The following is a 19,464-nucleotide window of genomic DNA, read 5'->3' on the forward strand; positions in this document are numbered from 1 at the left end:
TACACATTAGCAGTTTATCTGTGGGTATTGTTCTACATTCATAGATGGAGGAGGATCCCCTAAGTGATGGTCAAAAATGTATCAAGTAGATAGTCTTTAATAGTACAGAAACTTAGCTTACATTACATGTAATACATCACACATAATGTAACAGGTACATTATGTGCACTGGAAGTTCACTAAATATATTCATTTGTGTTCCCTTTATTTGAACATACCCTTGGACAAAAACATTCTGGCAAATGACAGTTTCACCTCCGACCATTTAAAATCAATGGACTTTAATATGGAGTTGGCCCTTTTGCAGCTTTAACAGCTTCCACTCTTCTCTAAAAGCTTTCTATACGATGATGGAGAGTTTTTCATTTGTGCCCATTCATTTTGTAGAGCATTTATGAGGTCAGGCACTGCTGTTGGGCGACTTGGCCTTGCCCACAATCTCTTTTCTAGTTCACCCCAGTGTCCCCATGAAGTTGGAAGCAAAAGATTGACCAAAAATTGGTCACCAGATAATATGAGTACGAGCTAAATTAAAACACCGTCATAAACTAACTCTCAAACACAGGGTTGAAGCGGGTTCAGCAAAAGCAGGAGATGAATGAGAAGTTACAGATTTTTTCATATGATAATCAAGTCATTTTACTTACTCTGTGTGTGTCAAATCACACAATGGCTTTAACAAAAATATACACCCACAGTATGTTAGCCAATCACATATCAGTTCTCACTCAAAGTTCTGCACACACGATGTATCAACAACAACCTGTATGAACTCGTCCCTTGGTCTCATTTTGTGAGGCCCCTAAAACAAAATTGTAATTCATGAAGTTGGAAGTTATTTGAAGCCACAACACACAAAACTCCAGAAACACAGAAAACGACAGCGAAATGTCAACAAAAGTACACAAATTGATAACAAAGACACACTAAACAACCACTTGAACACAAAATGACTACAAATACAACAACATATACAAAAGGACTTCAAAGACACACACAATGACAACAATAACACAAAAATATAACAGGAATATGTAGTGTATTGATGTACTTAACATTTCGATATTAAAAGGTTTATACTCATTTGAACTAAGGTTAACAGTTTCAACACATGTATGTCCTGTGTATCATCATTTTATTTTCAGAGAATGAGGCCCAGTGTGCTGTATCAATAATGGCTGTAGTAATATCCTTATGTTTCTAGAACACACTCAATAAACACACAAAAATGTGACAAAAATGTGTGTTTTTGACAAGAGAATAGATTAAATGAATCCAAAAACAAATAAAATGTCTAAAAACACCAAGAAAACCTTCACAAAAGGTATAAAAAAAAAAAGACAAAACTTTATGTTCTTTTGTGTGTTAATGCTGAGATTGGTCTTTATTCTAAATGCTAATATGAATGTTGATGATGTGGCCCTCGGATCAGACAATGACATTTTTGTGGGCCCCGCTCTGATAGAAGTTGCCTATCTCTGCTCGAGGGAGTTTAAAACCTGGCTATTGCAACTAAATGTTGCTATTGGCTGAGAACGAGATTCTGTGACGTCATTGAACAATCTTACGTTTTGCTGGCAAAGAGATATATTGAGTATTAAGTAGCTAGTTAGCATAGCATAGATTGTTCTTTGGAGATTTCGTAGTATAGCCTGGGCGTGTCTTAACTGCCCCAGGAGCCCCGCCCATAATTAAGGCATTTTCAGAAATAATGTCCTGCTTCAGTCGTTTCCCCTGCAAAGATAAAGCTTGGGAGGAGGAGCAGTAAATCTGCTGGGAATCAGGTGCTAATTTACCTGAGGTCAGGCTGTCACGTATTTACGACTCATCTAAAGGAATCTTATAGAGATAGTATTCTCATTTGGATAGGACTTTAGTGCAATGATAGATTTTAAATGTACAGAGTTGGCACACAGTCATGAGTCGTGACCTATCTGTGAATTTAAAGCCCTCTATATCACAGTTAATGTTCTGTCCCCTCACACAGCCTCTCAGTGATAGTGATAATCAGCTTCCACCCTCAGCCTCCTCTGTTGGCTTCTGATAATAGCAGAAAATAAGCGGCTCTCAGATGGATTGATTAAAAAAAAAAAAAAAAAAAAAAGGAAGAAAGAAAGCTGACAGTAAAAAAAAAAACTAGACTGTTATTATGTGGGGAAAAAAATGTAAAAATTGCAGGTTCTTTGCAGGCTTAAAGGTCATTTTCACTGGTAGCCCAGTCCGTGCCGGCTGAGGTGGCAAAAGAGTGGGATGGTGATGCTCAAGCAAACAAACTGGAAACAAATAAAAGCTTGTCAGTGAATCCAGGTGGTAAACTCATCTCAGATTTTACATATAGATATTAATTAACAGAATGGTTTTAAAGAAAGAAACTGGTCAATGTTAAGATAACCTCCCAACAGTTTTGCGTTATTTTACCAGTGATCAGATGGCACCATCTAGTAGTTGTTGTTGGTGTGACGAAAGCAATGAAGAAAATCCAATGTTAAATTAATTTACCTGGTTAAATTTGAAGTGGGTCGAACATGAAAAATACCAAATCCTTCTTGAAAATGATCAAGATTATTACGTAACTTTGAAACTATTTGATGTTGTGACCTGCAGTTTTCTTTTTTTGTTCTTTTCTTTTCTCAAACAAAAATCATCAATGTAATTTGTGGTAATTATGTACAACTATTTGTGAAAAATTGCAGGTTTTTAGAAAAAAAACCTGCAATTTTTCACAATGTAATCTCCCTGTCACAAGAGGTTCATCACAGTCTTCACATACTGTGGAATTTAATTAGATTTGTAATAAATTTTCACTTTGAAAAAAATCCTCTTGCGGTCCGGATTGAACACTTTGGCTGACCGCACTTGGCCCACGAACCTTGAGTTTGACACGCCTATGCTAAATGGACTTTCGTGAGAGGTGGATAGACCTGAGGGCTTTTGTCCGAGGAGTATGTGAGTCAATTTCCACAGTTGTAAACTAACATTTTCTTATTGTAATTTATTTTTTTTTGCTCAATATTTAACAAAATGTTCATTGCTCTACTCTTTAAAAAAAAAAACAACATTCATGAAAGATAAATTAAGCTGACAGTTACCCCATTGCGAAGAAGTTCATATATAGTGAAAATGTTAGCGTTTTTTTTTTTTTTTAAATTAAATAAATATTAAATAATTATTTGGTGTCTATAATCTAGACAAGTGACCAAACACCATTGCAACAATTACAGTATTGTACCTGAAGGATGAACATGGTGATGACACCAGCTCCTGTGCTCAGGTAATTTCTGGAAAACCAGTCCCTCAACTTCTCAAGACACCCCTGAAAAGCAAGAAATGTATTTTAAATGATGTGCCCCAACTCAAACAACTTGCAAATAGTCATTTTTCCTATTCAGATAAAGCTGACATGTAGAATCGTCTTCATTCAACCAATCAATCACACATTCCATCCCACATTTTACAAAATGGATCAACTTCAACTGCTTTAATACAGTAGATATTAGATGTGTTGGATGTCAAAGTAATTTGTTTGCTGATAAGATTTTACTTCACAAGTTGTTATTTAACAACTTTTGAAAAATCATAAAAAGACACCTTATAAGCAGTAAATCTTATTTTTGAATCATACTAAATAGTGTAAACCAGGCTGTATAATTTTCCTGAGGCCAATGTATGAAGGATGAAAAAAAAATTCAGCCTTTTAGTTCTTGTAAGTACTTTTCCAGTACTTACAAGTTTGCCAGAGTGTATAATACCATATATCGGTACTTTCTAGGCAACGATTGAACTCAGGATATTGTTAGACTTCCAAAGAATACAAAAATAATTTACTATTACACTGTTTTGAGGTGGCTTGGTATACTTTTAGAAATCAAATGTAAACAGGCTTTTACCGGGTTCCTAGCTTAGTGAGAAGTCTATATGATTTCACTTTCACACATTTTCAAGTGACTCGCAAATTGACATTTTTACTTGCTAGATGGTGCTGAAAAATCCACAAATAAATCGCTCTGAAGTATAAGTCACTTTATATTCAGATTCCTTCATCGTACAATGAGCCTGCTAACAATCCTGCTTGAAATATGAAGTATTAGAAATAAAGGTGCATCATCAGCAAACAAACTATGTAGATGTCCGATTTGAGGCTGAGTATTAAATTACCTCCTCTTAACTAGAGGTAATGTAAATAAAAGCCTAAGGGGCGGAATCGCTAAGATCTGAAATAAAGGGTGGTAAACCATGTGCGTCCCTAAATCCTTTGGTGGCGCTGTTTCCACACCTGCTGTGGGGAATTCACTAATGCATAGATGTGGTTGAGACCGCCCTGTTTAAATGAACATTTTGCTCGTTCAATGTGCAAAGGTGAATACACAGAAGCACATTACATTTCAAGAAGTTCAATTGGAGGCTGGTGGACTTCTCTGTCTGCTGCACAAACATTTATTAATGTAGAAAACCAAATAAACAAAAAAAAATATTCGTTTTAAAAAAACAAAAAAAAACCCCAACAACAACATAATTTAATGTGGGTGCTTCGCCAGGTCCTGTAACTTTGCTCTTATCAATTCATGGAAAACAGGCAGATCTGGACAGAAACCATCCTATTGATGCCATTGATCGGAGTTAATGCAGCAACACAGTCTGTCAATCAGTCGATTAGCACCATTTGAAGATGATCTACTGAGCGTCATTCAGCAGGTCTGAGCTCCTGAGAGCGCTTGTCACGCGCCCTCATTTGTGAAAATTGTGCCATCACTACGTAAATTGCGCAGCTGGTCAGCTGATTCTGGACTGATGCTCTTGCCATCAACGCGACACTAGAGTTTGACGGTCAAAACATGGAGAGAAAGACACAGGAGCTCAGTGGAGCGGTGTGTCTGGAGCGACCGCCATGGAGCTCCGCGCACAGCATCCTCTCTGCACCGCAGCCACACCAGATTCCACATGTCCAGCTTTTTCTCTCCCTCACACACACATTTACTCTGCATTTTCTTATTCAGTGGTTGTTAATATGAACAATTGTTTTATTGAAATTATTTTCTTATTCTAGAAAGGTTAACTGGAGCAATTTTTTTCCACCTCCGCTGTGTTTTGTGTCAACATTCAGTGCAGCTGATCTCTGTGTGTGAGTTTAGACCTGCCTGTGGGTCGTACTATTTGCGGCGCATAAAGCAGTTACCGCAAACAGTTCCTGGATTGATGAATTGCATTGCGTCCCCTGCATTAATTTATTTGCATTTCTTCCTCCCATTTTTTTGCGCTCCTTATGAGATCCACCTACTTTACATGTTCATCAGAGTGAAACGCGCTAAATGGATTGTGGGCACATTGTGACGTGCTGAACACGCATAATCCTGATTCCCTAGGGTTTGTACCCCTTATTAGTGCGTGGAGTTATGTTTGCACACATTTTAGTACCCCTAAACATTTAGTGAATCCTCCCCTAAGTGTTTTAATGTTAGGGATGAAAGAAGTCACCTCTTCCCAGTTGGTGTGAATGACTGAGTTACAAGGATCATTGATGCAACAGGAGATTGGGACGTTCCCCCTCCAGTCAGCTTGACTTTTAACCCCACAGCACCTGAACTGTCAAAAAACAAACAACAAGGAACATTTATCGTATCTGAACAAAAGTGTATGCCAAGAAACCGATGACTAGTGTCTGTGAACATCAGCCTTAAAACATTAGTAATAAAAAACATGTCATTATAGAAAATTCTGTGTATACCTATTTAGTGAAAAACGTTTAATGATTGATGACTTAGATCAAAGTAGAGTTGTGAATCCTTTGGTTACCAGGTATTGGACAGCATCAAAGTCATCTTTAATAGTCTGGTTGCCCCCTGGACTGGATTGCCTGTAGATCTCCAAACTCTCCATCAGATCTCTCTCAAAGTATGTGTTGATCTGTGTGACAAGAAGACACAGCTGGTCTATACTGCTGCCTGGTGGATGTTAAAGGTAGTGATTCTGAGGCTGATTTAAGTGTTGAATCCACAATGAAGCTCACCTCTCTGCTGTAGACCAGGAACACCAGGGCCATGGCCAGCTCCACCAGCATCAGGATGAACAAAAGGACGTAAAACTGCATTCACAATGTGAACAGGATTAAACTGCTGTGTCTCAGTCAATAAGAGAAGAACTGCTTTGTCACTGACTGTGATCATCATGCAGCGGTTCTCCCTCATGCCTCCCAGGATCCCCAGGTAGCAAATGCAGGTAACAATAGTGCCAGTGACCACCAGAGTGTTGGCGGGGTAGATAGGCCAGAAGCTGGTGACGAGGGAAGCGAATCTGGAGTTCATCATCTGAAACTCTCCGAAGGCCACAACAAAGGCCCCACACAGCTAAACACAAATGCCAACAACATTATTATTATTAATAAAGAATAAAACATTTAGAGACTGGACTGGTGGGAAAGGTACTCTCAAATAGAAAGAAACACATTTTGTCATCATTGTACAAAAGATACAATGAAATGGGAAGACAGACATTCTGATAAAGAGACAATGTAACTATATACTGAAAATGCCTTATTAAAGCTGCAGTATGTAGAATCCTGTCTCCGTATTTCGAAACCGAATCGGAAACTCAACCTCCCTTACCGGTGTAGTTGTGAACGCTGTTAGCAACTTTTTTCTCAATAGAGACTAGTGATAAATGCAGTGACTTTAACTTGTGTTTGTGGAAAGTTATCTGGTGTTTTATAGACTCTGACATGAATGTACATATCACTCTTTAGTTACTGCCCTGAGTAACGGCTGCTGCCGTCAGCTAGTCCCCGCCACACAACCGACACAGGCGGCTGTGATCTCAGCTGCGCCTGCCGCTCTGAGCGGACTGACAACCACCACTCCACATCCAGACTGTAAAATTACTTGTGTCTGTTCTCTCCACTTTAAATAAGCTTCTCTTAGGTTTACACGCGATATATCTCATCTGTTCTCACTCACCCTCTGAAACCAGTACGTGGGGCAGACCCTGTCTAGTCATGGGGACTTCTGCTGGGACATGCGCCATTGCACTTTTACTCTCAATGGCATGTGAACTCGCCCGACTTCAGTCGAGCAGCCAATAGTAACACCCAAAACAGCCCACGGAGCGCACGTGTTGGTAGAAAGATCTCTGATTGGCTGAAATCCAGCATCACGCTCCTGGATTTCTAAACTTCATTTACAGGGCCAGGAGAAAGAGAAGAGATCCACTGCTTACTCACAACACTTTGGATTGCAATATGCTCAAAGATGATTATGGATTTTTCAGCAAATGATGCCAAAAAACACTTACATACTGCAGCTTTAATACAATAACACTTAAAATGGGTCTCTGTTTTCAACCAACCCAAATTGCATTTGCATTCTTAACTGAACAACTTTGACCGATTAGGAGTTTTACTCAATCAGCCCAGTATCACTACATCACTTTCTCAACCATGTCGACCTCCACAAGTGTACGTTTAAAGTGTTTGTGTTACATATGCAGCTTCTAAATCGCCTCTCATTCCTACTAGTGAAGGTTACATTTATAGTCTTTCACTTGAGCTGTCTTAGTCATCTCAGTTGAGTATCACCATCCTTACATACATTGGACTGTAGTAGGAAGACAAGAATAGGGAGAACATGACATTTGTCACACAAAAGTACCAGATCTCCACCTGGAAGTCAAATTAAGGGCATGTCTGTTATTTTTATTCAATTTATGCAAATAAAGTTCTTACTGTACTTATCGGTTTCCTTTAAACCAGGGGTCACCAATCTGAAACTGTGAGCTACTTCATAGGTACTCAATAGTCCGAAGGGCTACCTGTTAGAAAAGCACTTCTTAAATACTACATTTTCATGGTATCACTTTAATTAAAGGTTAGGATAACGAAGATAGCAGTAGCTTAAAAACATAGGAACTGTTGAGGTTTCAACATGGAACACTTTATTTCTCATAATTTATGCAAATGTTTAATTTGCATTCAATTTAATAGAAAACCCACCTTATGTTTTTTAAAAATGGATCTTATATCATGTCATATTATATATACCATACCACTGACCAACACTTAAAAATATTTGTCACAATGTTTCAATGAAAATTAACATTTAAATATGTTATTTTGGTAATAACACTTCATCAGCATCATTTAACTTTACAAAGTACTAACTACATTATCTGACACCTGTATTCAACTCATGAGTTTGAATCCTAGAAAACCAATCAGATTTTAAATGGAGATCATTGGTGACTAGAACTCGTGAGGGCCCCTCACATGGTCCGGGCACCATGTCGGTGACCCCTGATGTAAACTGACGCTTCCACAGATCCTGTGAGTGTGGTGAATGTGGAAAGGGACCAAATCATTGCAAATGCATTTTTTTTTATGAAAAATTCACAAAAGACTTATATAACACATAAAGCAAACAAAAAATGGGTGTGAATAATGTCTGAGACAACCCTGCCAGGCCCATTAGTGCTGACCACTTACCCAACAGAAGAAGTGTAGAGCCACCATCAGAGACTTCAGGCAGCTCACCCAGGAGCTGTTCATCTTCTACACGAGATCAAAAAGAGTGCACAAGTTTGTGTCAATGAATCTGATGAACACCAGTAGAAAAACACACACATACAGTCCAATTTGTCAGAGGGGAAACAACGTGCCGTTGCAGCTCCTGTTCATGGCACTGTTTACAGGACATCACTGTTTGATGTGGCAACACTGAATCAGGAGCCACAATGGACACCTGTGACCTATTCAAGCTCTAGACAATCACTTGTACCTGCTTTTAAATCCAGATTAAACATTTGTGGCAAGTTTGCACCAGAAAACACTCAAAGTGTATTAAAATTGACCTTTTCTAAGGCAACTAAGCTGTAACATTTATAACCACATGTCCTGTCAGTGGGTATATTTGAAACTCACCTACAGAGAAATAAAACAATATTATACAACTTTTAAAAGCCTAAAATGTTTTGAGCTTTTTTTGACAGCTTTGGGGTATTACTTTTATATCTAAGGTGAACCAAAGAGGGAAAAGTGCTTACCGTAAATGCACTGTATCCAGCAGTATCCCAGTGACAGATACAAAAAATTATATTATGGTGCTCCTCTTTACATGCCCAGAGTCCACTGATGACAGACAGGTATGAGGAGGAAGAGAAAAATAGAAGGAAAAGGACAAGTAGGAGAAGGAGGAGGAGGAAAGGGGGTCGAAGTCTTTGATCAATCAAGCAACAGAGAAAAAGGAGGAGGGGCATCGAGATGACCTTCATAAAGAGACAAATTGTGTGTTTTCTTCTCCGCAGTCAATGCCAGCAGAGCTTGGTGGTATCTGTGAGTTTTCCCTGTTTTACGTTGCAGTTACCGTTCCTGCAGAACTGCAGCTGCATGATGCTCCCGCCTCCATGCCTCAGTAAAGATGGGAAAGAAACCTTATAGAGGAAGGAATTTTAGACTCAAAACCATCAGATTATATAGTCTTTCCAGCTCATTTGTCTTCCTGAAGCAGAAGTCGTGCTCATCTTGTGTCTTGGGAACCAAGAGTGAGTCGCAAAACGATTTTCCATGAGTTGCAAAAATGTTGTTGTATCCAATAGGAAAAGTATGTTGTGCTTTTGTTATGAAAGGTATAAATGTACACTGTAGCGTGCAGACTATGAAGATAACACACTGTGTAGGTACTGGTCAACATCAAATCAAAATGTACATTTTTAGTTTTTGTCCTTGTGAAATGCCTTTTATGGTTAAGTTTTTCTACTCTTTTTTTTTTAAGATAAAACTTGTGTCTTGAAGATGCATTTTTTAGTCATAGATTAAAAGCTGTAAATTAGCGCAAAATGGACGATTTCACCCTCAGCATCATAAAATTTTGGTTTTACCACCCAATCCTTTTTTACAGCCTCTCTTTTAAATGAGAATAAATGTCTGTATAATTATGTGCAGAAATTAGTTTGAATACTTGTCAGAAATCGTTTGATTTCAACATTATACATTCATCCAAAGGGATTTCTGGACAAGTCTATAATCTAGATGCAATATGTCTTACATTACTGACACTTTGCACTACACGTGTAGATCTATACTGTAGAATAACTATAGAAATGGTCCTACAATCATTAAAGCTAGTTGAACAGCCCTTTAACCATGGGTTCTTTATCCACTGAAGATACATTTATGATAGTCTAATGTGGCTGCCCATTTGGGGACCCCCAAAGATTTTTGGCAACAATAAGACAATTTAATACATATCATTGTGTTGGCAACGCCTCAAGGGTGTAACTTGCAATTTCCATCAGTAGGAACAGGTAAATGGACAATTTTGGAGGGCTTGCATATAGCTATCACAGCAAAGTCCCAGATCAAACCTCCAATATGAATGAAGTGTAACAAACTTTATATATATACAATGTTTACCTTTTAAATATAACGTGAATTGTGTTATAACAGTTAAAATGTGAAATAAAATTAAACAGTACAAAAAAACATGAAAATTAAACTTTTAATTAAACAAAACATATAATTTTAGCAGAATTAGCGTAACATTTTTATTTAGGTAATTATGTTGTTTGCAGATTGTCTCCATCCTGGCTCACAGTGTATTTCTTTCTTTCCTTCAAGTGGGTAAATATGGGCGAGGGAGAAAAACTGGTAGGAGCCAGTTTTGCTTTTAAAACACACACTGAGTTTCATACAAGACTGTTAATGCGTCAAAGTTCAAGGAAAAACACATTTTGGCAGAGAAACTAAAAAGTGGTTCATGATGCATTTTCGCAATTTTTTCTAAAATCCAACTTGATCAAAACAGAAACAGAGGAAAGTGGTGGCCTAAAGGTTAAGGAAGTGAGGGTTGCAGGTTCAAATCCAATATGGGCCACCACGAAAAAGATTTTAAATCTTAATGACACTTTTGTGGTTAAATAGAAAATTACATTTCAAAAAACAGATTTTAAAGACATTTTTTAATCAAAACCCTGGCCCGACACTGAACGACTGAGGAAGAACAGGGAAGTATTTCAGTGCATTGTGGAAAAGGAAAATCTGAAGCACTAAAGCAAATCAAACCTGACCAAGTGCCAAACTGGAATGACCCTGTAAGATCATCATTGTGTTTGTTTTCCCGTTGTGGCTGGTCTAAAACATTTAAAAGTTCTATTACTGACAGGACATTATGACATTATGCTGGACAAGCCCCCACATCACAAATGGCTTGAAGCCATGGCAAAAAGTCAAGACAAAAAGTGACTTTTATTTGCCAGTACCTCAACCAAACGTCTGCCACAGGAGAGCGAGAAATGTCAGAGGAGCCGAACCTAAATAGAGGAAGACCCTTTAGGCGACTCAGGACCAGGTGGGTTCTCTCCTCCTGACACACCTAAAGCCCCCGCTCAGACAGAAAAACCAAAATGATGACCCCACAGTGTGTCAGCACACAAACCAGTAGAGCAAAGAATGATGGATCCCAAATGAGCTGGTTTCAGCCCCTCTACGTAGCTTAATAAAAACATAAAACAAAAAGGACAACAAATGGTTTCTTTTACTCAGCTTTTTTGGATGTTTGGCCCGACTCAAAAAAAGGAGCGCGTTTTCAGTGCAGCAGCAAGTGTACAAGAATCCACAAGATAGTCTGTGTTCACAGCTTAAACTGGATCGAACAGTAAATAGAGCCAACTACAATTTACTCTAAAGACTCCAGCCTTACACATGTAGAAAAATAAAAAGTCACAGAAGGAACCTCTAGGTGAGCTACGAATGGGTTTCCTGTCAGTTTACCTAAATGAGTTCACATGTGGTCAAACGTATTTTGAAAATGGTTTAAAACTAGTGTAATTTATTGCTTTAACAAAGCTTCTGCTCTGTTGCTGCTGTACATAGTTCCCCCTCTCTGAGATCCAGTAGCATGTCCAGCATCAGATTTCTGCTTCCACTTTTGGAGTTTGTCAGGCGATGCAAACGGCCCCTATTAGTTCAGCTGTGCTTGGGATTCATTACCACGCTAGCAGCTTTATCTTCAAGTTTCAGTTTAAAATGTCGCATCACTTCATGCTGTTGTTGTTCTCTTGGCTCCAGGGTTAAACTCATGTCATTGTTATTTAAGTTTAATCTGAGTAACAAGGTTCAGTAGAGAAAAAAACCCTTTGCACTGTTTCCCAGGTGAATCATTTGAGATTAGAACCCGATTTACGATCATCAATAGAAACGCTTGCGTCTGTTGTCCTTCCAGCGGCTGTAGATGATCAGCCCGACCACGACCAGCAGGCAAAGACCGAGCACCGAGAAGATGAAGGTGAAGAAGAGATGGACGGTGCTCATCCCTTTCTCTTCCACTTTCACTGTGATGTAAAGGTAAAAAGATGTTTGTATTGAACAGGACTTTATGATGTGCTCTCAGGCAGGGGTTCTCAACCTTGGGGTCGTGAGACACTGGGAGGGTGTAGCCAGATGCCTTCAAGAAACTAAGAATATTTTTTTAAACAATTTGAGCCCATTTTAGCTTATTTTTACCTTTTTCTTTGCCATATTTTTGCTCTTTTAAATGCATTTTTGCTACATTACACCCATTTCTGCAACTTCACCATTAAACTTCAATGTCTTTCCTGCACATTTTTTCAGACATTTTTGGCATTTCACATTATGGTGGCCCATTATTGTCACTTTTAACCTCTTTTCACCCTATTTGATGCTTATTTTTTGCCAATTTAACCACATTCTCAATTTGTCATGCCCATTATTTGCAAGTTTAAACTAACTGTTCCAATGTTGACACTTTGAATTTTTTTTCTTACCACTTTTTCTGTTCGTTTTGGCTACTCTAACTTGTAACCAATTTTTGTGGTTTTTAAAATCCCATTTCACCACCTTTTCCACCCATTTTACTTCTGATTAAAACAAGGACTTACATCATAAATAGGGGCAAAATATAATAAACTTCCTGGATAACTTCCTGGATTATTATTCAGCCACCTTCAGTAACAGTGGGGGCCCCAGTCTCTGGCCCCTTTGTTTTGGGGGTCGAAGGCTAAAGGTTGAGAACCACTGCTCTAAGGGAGGAAGGACATGGTGCCTGTACCCTCAAACTGCGACATGTCCACTCTGGGGAGGGTGACCTCCTCCTCCTCCTCCTCCTCCTCCTGAGGAGTCTGCTCCACATCCAGTTGGTACAACTTCATGGAGATGATGTCGTGGTTGTCTAGATGCACAATTAAGACACTGGAAGTCAATTCAATTCAAAACAATCAAACCTAAACAACAGTTGTTCAGAAATATATTTGTTCTTCATAAGAATGCAAGTCTTTAACAATTCATCAAGGGTTTCATACCCGTCAGGTCTCCCGTTGCCGACGAGGCACCAAAGAAGTAGCCTAATGGCAGCTGCAGCCCAGTGATGTCAGCACAATCTGTCCATTGCTGCTTACCTTCAACGTCAACCATGATCTGAAAGGAGGAGGAGCACAATATGCAAAACAGGAGGAGAGAAACCAATTAAGAGCATTGGACTCAGCAAACAGTTTCTGCACATTTCCTTTTATGGTAGAATTAACAGATGGATGCATGTTAAGACCTAATATAGCTTGAATAATTATAATTTCATAGATTTCTTGGTTGGTTGGTTGGTTTGTAGATAGTCAAGGCTTCAAAGGCTCAAACATCATGTCTGAGGTTTACACAGTAATGCATTCATTGTCAACACAAAGTGCAAACACAAGCTGTGTGTCCATTACCCTAGGAAATGCACAAAATCTAAAAAGTGCAATAAAAACTGGTGATGAGAACACCTTCATTTAAAAAAACACTCAAATATTGCTAAAAAATTTTTGACACTTTCGTGAGGAGCATTTTGAGATGTTTCGATATTGAAATGTGTCGCAAAAGCGCCATGGAAACACTTTTTCCACAAATACATGGCACAGAATGTGACATGATCACTTCGCTCCGAGAAAACATGATGTGGTACGTGTAAACAGAAGTGGAGACTGGGAGATTTCTTAGCATTGTACATAAAACTTAATACTGCCACGTTAGACGTGAAACACCAAAGGAATACAGAGTGTTATAAGGAGGTTTGGAGCGTCCGTCTTCCTGCAGCGAAGTCTCACAGGAGTTACGAGGCTCTTGCCCAAAAACAAGCTTCAATGGAAACAAAGCGCAATTATACTTTGTTGACATTTAAAAATGTCACTGTATCTGTATCTGTAATGGAAACCCAGCTACAGTCTTTCGTGTTGTACCGTGAGGCGACGTTTGGAATATCTGATGAGGAGAAAAGTGTCATGGACGGAGTTGCGCACAGTCACTGAGCATCCTCCGAGCTCGGTGGTTCGTCCGTCGTGATCGTGTTCGTACATCACAGTCCCGTTGCCGAGCATCACTGAGATGTAAGGAAAGACTCTCTGTGGGCAAAAAACATGGTGGACACGTCGTGTGTAACTTTCTGCAGGTTTTATCTCCTTCAACAACAAACCTAAACGTGCCAACTCACATCATGGCTTTTGTCAGCATTGGGATAAGTGTCCACAAATATTCCAAGTCCAACGAACTGATTCATGTTGCCAAACGCAGGACCTTCAGACAAACACAGGGTGGGATTAGAACAGTTTGTGCCCAATCAGGAGACATGAAACGAGGATTACTGTGAACAGGGTCAGATCATCTAAGATAGTTAAGAGTTAACTGAGAGAAAAGTTAGAACGTTTGTTGTAATATCTATAAGCTTCGACAAGTGTTTGGGACAAAGACTGATGTACACAGGTGACCTAAGACACGTGTCAAACTCAACCGGGGCGCCAAATCCGGCCCTTAAGGGCCTCCAATTGACAGAGAAAAAATGAATCATTTATAAATTATTAAAGAATTTAGTTGTAAATTGTTGTTGAAAGAACTCTAATTCTTCCAAAATCCTGCAATTTTTCTCAAGTTATTCCACAAAATCTGCCCAAATTAAATAAAAATTGGTCAAAAAATAAATACATCAAAGGACATTTAAATATCTGTCACTTATTACTTAGATATTGTTGATACCTTGCATGCTTCATGTCTGATTTATAACTGGAAGTGCAAACTTGGGCACATTAATGGTGAAATTGTTTTCCCACCTAAAACCTGGGGCACACATGTGATCGAACTGGTCCTTGAACTACAATGAGTTTGACACCCCGACCTAAGAGGAACAATCTTTAAAGAAGCCAAGTTACAAACCTTGAGGCCACAAGTTAAACTGTGCTGTGGTATCTGTTCAAAAAAATAGTAGCAGGATTTTCCACATTTTTGCTAACACATTAAATTTGAAATCATGATGTTAAATTGCAGCCAACTATATTCAATTCCACAAGCAGGTGTCTTTACATTATCATTCACGATTCTAATCAGGCTTTAGTCAAAAATCTTTGAGTGTCAAACCTTTGAATGCATCGACCATAATTCCAGCAAACACAACTGGAAAAGTTACCTGTTGAGTACCAACCGGTACATGCAAAAGTTCAACCGTGTGTGTGCTCAGCACTTTATGCTCTGATTTCTATAGTCCATCTACTTACCATTGAGCATGCGATCTTTGGTTAACCACAAGGCCAGTCCGTCCCCATTAAAGTTCTTCTTCCCCTGGCCGTGGATCTTAAAATGCACTTTCAGCTCCCAGTCCCGCAGGTGTAAGGGCTGGAAAGTGAAATGTATCGTATATGGACAACTGAAAACTCCCACTTCATAAATGACCAAAACAGACAAATACAAACTCAGAAAACTGTTATTGAGGAAGCACGGTGCGTATATTGTGAATCACTATCACATTATAATGGGATATTATACTGTACAAACATGATATTGTAAACTTTTGAATGGTGATTGAAAACAATTTGAAGATGCGTTAAGGTGAGTTCACACTGAACGCTACTTCACCGACTCTGGTGACTAGATTACATTCAAAATCAATGTAAATGACGCAACGTCAAGCTACATCCCTTCAAGCGTCGAGACTCGAGCAATTCCAGCAAAAGTTTAACTTTTCAAGCGACAACTCCCTTGGCCGTCACTGTCTGTAGAGCCGGAGGCTGTCCCCTCCTTCTACAGTGACCAAAAAACGTGACAATGTTCAAGTGACTCATCATGGGTGATTTAAGCGAATATTGGCCCTGAAGTCGCGTTCGGTGTGAACGCACCTTTACACCAAACATGACTAAATTACATTAAAAATCAACATACTGTAAATGATGTGATCTCAAGCGACCTGACTTGTGCCATTTTTGCGACTTGGTCCTGCGCGACCTAGTCACTCTAAGTTGAAAAATTTGAACTTTTCAAGCGACAACTCCCCCGGCTGTCACTGTCTGTGGAGCCGAGGCAGCAGGCCCTCCCTCCCTCTACAGTGAGACGGCTACAGCGGGAGGGCTGTACACTTCCTCAATTTACCAGGGCAAAATTAATTGAATAAACCCACATTCTAGGTGAACTCTTTGATATGCTACAAAAGATGACTTAAAAAGTTTTTGATTGTACGTAACTAGAGCTTTGTGGTATATTTTATGGTGGTACATTTTATTTTTGTTCATTTAGTAGATTATTCATTCAATAATAGATGAATACTCATCCATTAATGTTGGATGAGTATTCTGGTATTGAGGTATTCACAATTCACATTTACAATCATTTGTGTTTTTGATTATATTTTTATGTTGTAGTAAGCTTTGTATTTTTCTCATTTATCTTAGGTTCTCTTTTGGTTTTACATATATATATCTATATATATAGATATATATATATATATATATCTTTTCTTTTTTAAGTTCTGTTGTATTGCCTGTTCTTTACTGATTACTATTTAGATAAAGGCTTCAAAAAAGATCTTTGAGCTTTCTGCCTTTTCCTGCACGGTTTATCCATCTTTTATGTGATAATGTGTATTATTCTGTAATTGTGCAAAATAAAAATAAAAATAAAACAATGGTTAATTTAAAGTCGACTTAATGCTTGAGTGATGTTTGATGGTCTAACTCTAAGTGAACACTTGATAGGTACATCATACTACTTTGCTGTGAATGCGTAAATGTTCGACACTTGTAAAGAAGGGGCACTGTGAAGTAGTGGTGGGCTTACGATTCGACTCCACACAGCTCCTTGTCTGCTCTGCTGGTCCGGGGTCAGCCTCACATAGTCAGGAGTCACCACAGCAGTGCCCATTAGATCCCACTGAGACGAGCTGGAGAAGCCCAGGCCTGCAAAACAGTATGTGCAAGTACATCAAACTGTGTGCAAAACCTCCATCCAAAGGTTTTTATTATAAGATTGGAAACAGTCACCCAGATGACACCGACATATATATATGAACATGGTACATTTGGAGGAAAATGAGCTTCAACAAAAAAGTGGATGGATGGTTTGAAATCGGATTCAGAACACGAACAAGATTAAGAATGAATAAGATAACATGATTACAGCAGAATTTTACCAGGCTTTAGAGAAAACATCCAGGCCGTATCATTGATATCATATGCTAACATGAGATGAAGTGAACTTTTGTTTCATGTGCAATGCCAATGTCACAAGGGGAAATGCAGCAAAACAAATGCTAAAAAATTGTTTTGAAAAATAAGTATAGGTTATTCTAATCATGGTCATTTTTGAGCATTACAATCCAGCTTTTTATTTAGAATTATTTATTTTAGGATTAATGATGTTTTTCAGGAAAACCATTTGGTTGTCCTCTTGAAGGATAGCTCATAGAATTTAGAATACAGATAGAACACTGCTGCTTGGTTCATAAATGTGCAACGTTGGATTTGTTTGGACATCCCAAACCCACATCCCGCAGAATAACTCAATGTTGACAGGTAGTCATGGCAACTGAGGCTAAGTTAAAAGCTGAGTGACTGCACTAAGGGCTTTGAAAAATAACTAGTGTGTCTAATATCCCAAAAAAGAAAAAAAAAAAAAAAAACACCCCGTAAATATTGACCAACAGGTGTCCTCGGTGAGCAAAGTTTGTAACTAAGGCGTGTAGTAATAACAACAATAAAAAAATAAATTGCATTGCGTGTGTAATTCAGAATTAATTTTGCATTAGGAAGTGAGTGTTTACAAGGTCAGTTTAAAGAGGATTTAACTTTTATTCTGAATTAAAGAGGATTTAATGCTCCCATGTAAACCATCCATGAAAAAGCTACTTAACCTCCCACTTTTCTATAGCAAGACACACTTCTACGGGCACTGCACTAGTTTAGCTTAAAATCACAAAAACACTGAAGTGAAACGCTCTTTCGCCCCATGACTGTCAGGAGGATATTACGTAATATACTGACCCTTCAAAGCAAAAGCACTAATTCTAAACTGACAGATGGTTAAAGAATTTTAATAAACACGCATTAAAAAATTCACAATAGATTAACTTTATTACAATTTACGTTATTAAGGCGTTAACTTATTGATACTACAGTCGCCAAAAAGGTATTACGCTTTACAGTTATTTCGCCTCATGAAATTAAAGCAAAAGGTGGTAATGTTGTTGGTAACGTAACTTCACATTTTTCTGACAGTAATGACATAGTTAGCATTAGTTAATAACCACTATTAAAATGTAATTACGAGTGTCTCGCCCTAAAGTAGCTTCAACGCACGCACGAAAGGACAAATATTGACTTTAGTTGGTTTAAGAAGATAATAAATCGGTAAATTATGCTGAAAAGGGCCGAACTGGGTCTTAGCAGTGACTTTGATCAGTTTCTGACGCAACTGATGTGTGACTTTTAGCTTAACTCACCGCGGTACGGCTTAGCCAGAGAGTATTCCCGCTTCAAAAACTCCTCCGTTGGCATAGAGTCATCCGCCAACGATCGGTCCGTCAGCACACAAACAACAAGGAGAAGACATATGGACTGACGGAAAGCCTTCCGGAAAAACAAGAAGCGAAGAAAACTGAAAATCCCGAGGAGACTGGATCCGTATGAGCTTAGCGCGGCAGCCATCTTTACACTCCCACTACTACGATTAGGTCACGTGAGAGGTGGAGGTTTACAGGTGGCTGACGTCACTGAAAAATGCGGAAATCTGTCAATCTGTGTATTTTTTTTTATCAAGAGAATAGGAATTATTTTTTGTGTTTTTGAATGAGTTTATTTAGTTTTTCGGGTTATTGGTGTTTCTTTTTTTGTTTTTTGTTTTTTTTTATTGTTTTTGTTTTAGCGTATTTTAAGTTTTGTGCTCTGTGTGAAATGGTATTACTTTTTGTAGTACGTCTACTGTGATGAAATGATTCACTATATGTATCGGCCTGATTTAGTGTGAACTATTTTAAAAACATCGTAAAGTATATTATTTGCTAAATGTCTTTTTAAAATAAGAAATGGTTAAATAAAAATTGTTAAAAGTATGTAAGTAAGTCCAGTATGAGAAAATATTATAAGAAATGTTTCAGAAAACAAATTACTACTATTACTACTACTACTACTACTACTACTACTACTACTTTTTTTTCATACTGTTTCAAATAATAATAATTATTC

At 38.3% G+C, this 19,464-nt stretch overlaps 2 protein-coding genes across 2 annotated transcripts; both read right to left on the reverse strand.

The window, feature by feature from the left end:
- Window positions 1-1,361: 1,361 nt before the first annotated feature.
- Window positions 1,362-9,139, reverse strand: LOC114469918 (leukocyte surface antigen CD53-like). The gene is made up of 8 exons (XM_028457814.1): window positions 9,025-9,139; window positions 8,468-8,533; window positions 6,153-6,341; window positions 6,005-6,079; window positions 5,791-5,901; window positions 5,473-5,580; window positions 3,230-3,313; window positions 1,362-2,273 (listed from the first exon to the last, which is right to left on the reverse strand). Exons 2-8 carry the CDS (start codon window positions 8,528-8,530, stop codon window positions 2,205-2,207), a joined length of 699 nt encoding a protein of 232 aa, XP_028313615.1. The 5' UTR covers window positions 8,531-8,533; window positions 9,025-9,139; the 3' UTR covers window positions 1,362-2,204.
- A 1,323-nt stretch (window positions 9,140-10,462) lies between these two features.
- lman2lb (lectin, mannose-binding 2-like b) lies at window positions 10,463-18,935 on the reverse strand. Its single transcript, XM_028458517.1, has 8 exons — window positions 18,723-18,935; window positions 17,063-17,181; window positions 15,511-15,628; window positions 14,457-14,539; window positions 14,206-14,367; window positions 13,297-13,411; window positions 13,047-13,166; window positions 10,463-12,309 (listed from the first exon to the last, which is right to left on the reverse strand). The coding sequence occupies exons 1-8, from the start codon at window positions 18,925-18,927 to the stop codon at window positions 12,167-12,169; spliced, it is 1,065 nt and encodes a 354-aa protein (XP_028314318.1). The 5' UTR covers window positions 18,928-18,935; the 3' UTR covers window positions 10,463-12,166.
- Window positions 18,936-19,464: the final 529 nt, after the last annotated feature.

Source organism: Gouania willdenowi, chromosome 9, assembly GCF_900634775.1.
Source record: "Gouania willdenowi chromosome 9, fGouWil2.1, whole genome shotgun sequence".
In the NCBI taxonomy this organism is placed as follows: Eukaryota; Metazoa; Chordata; class Actinopteri; order Blenniiformes; family Gobiesocidae; genus Gouania; species Gouania willdenowi.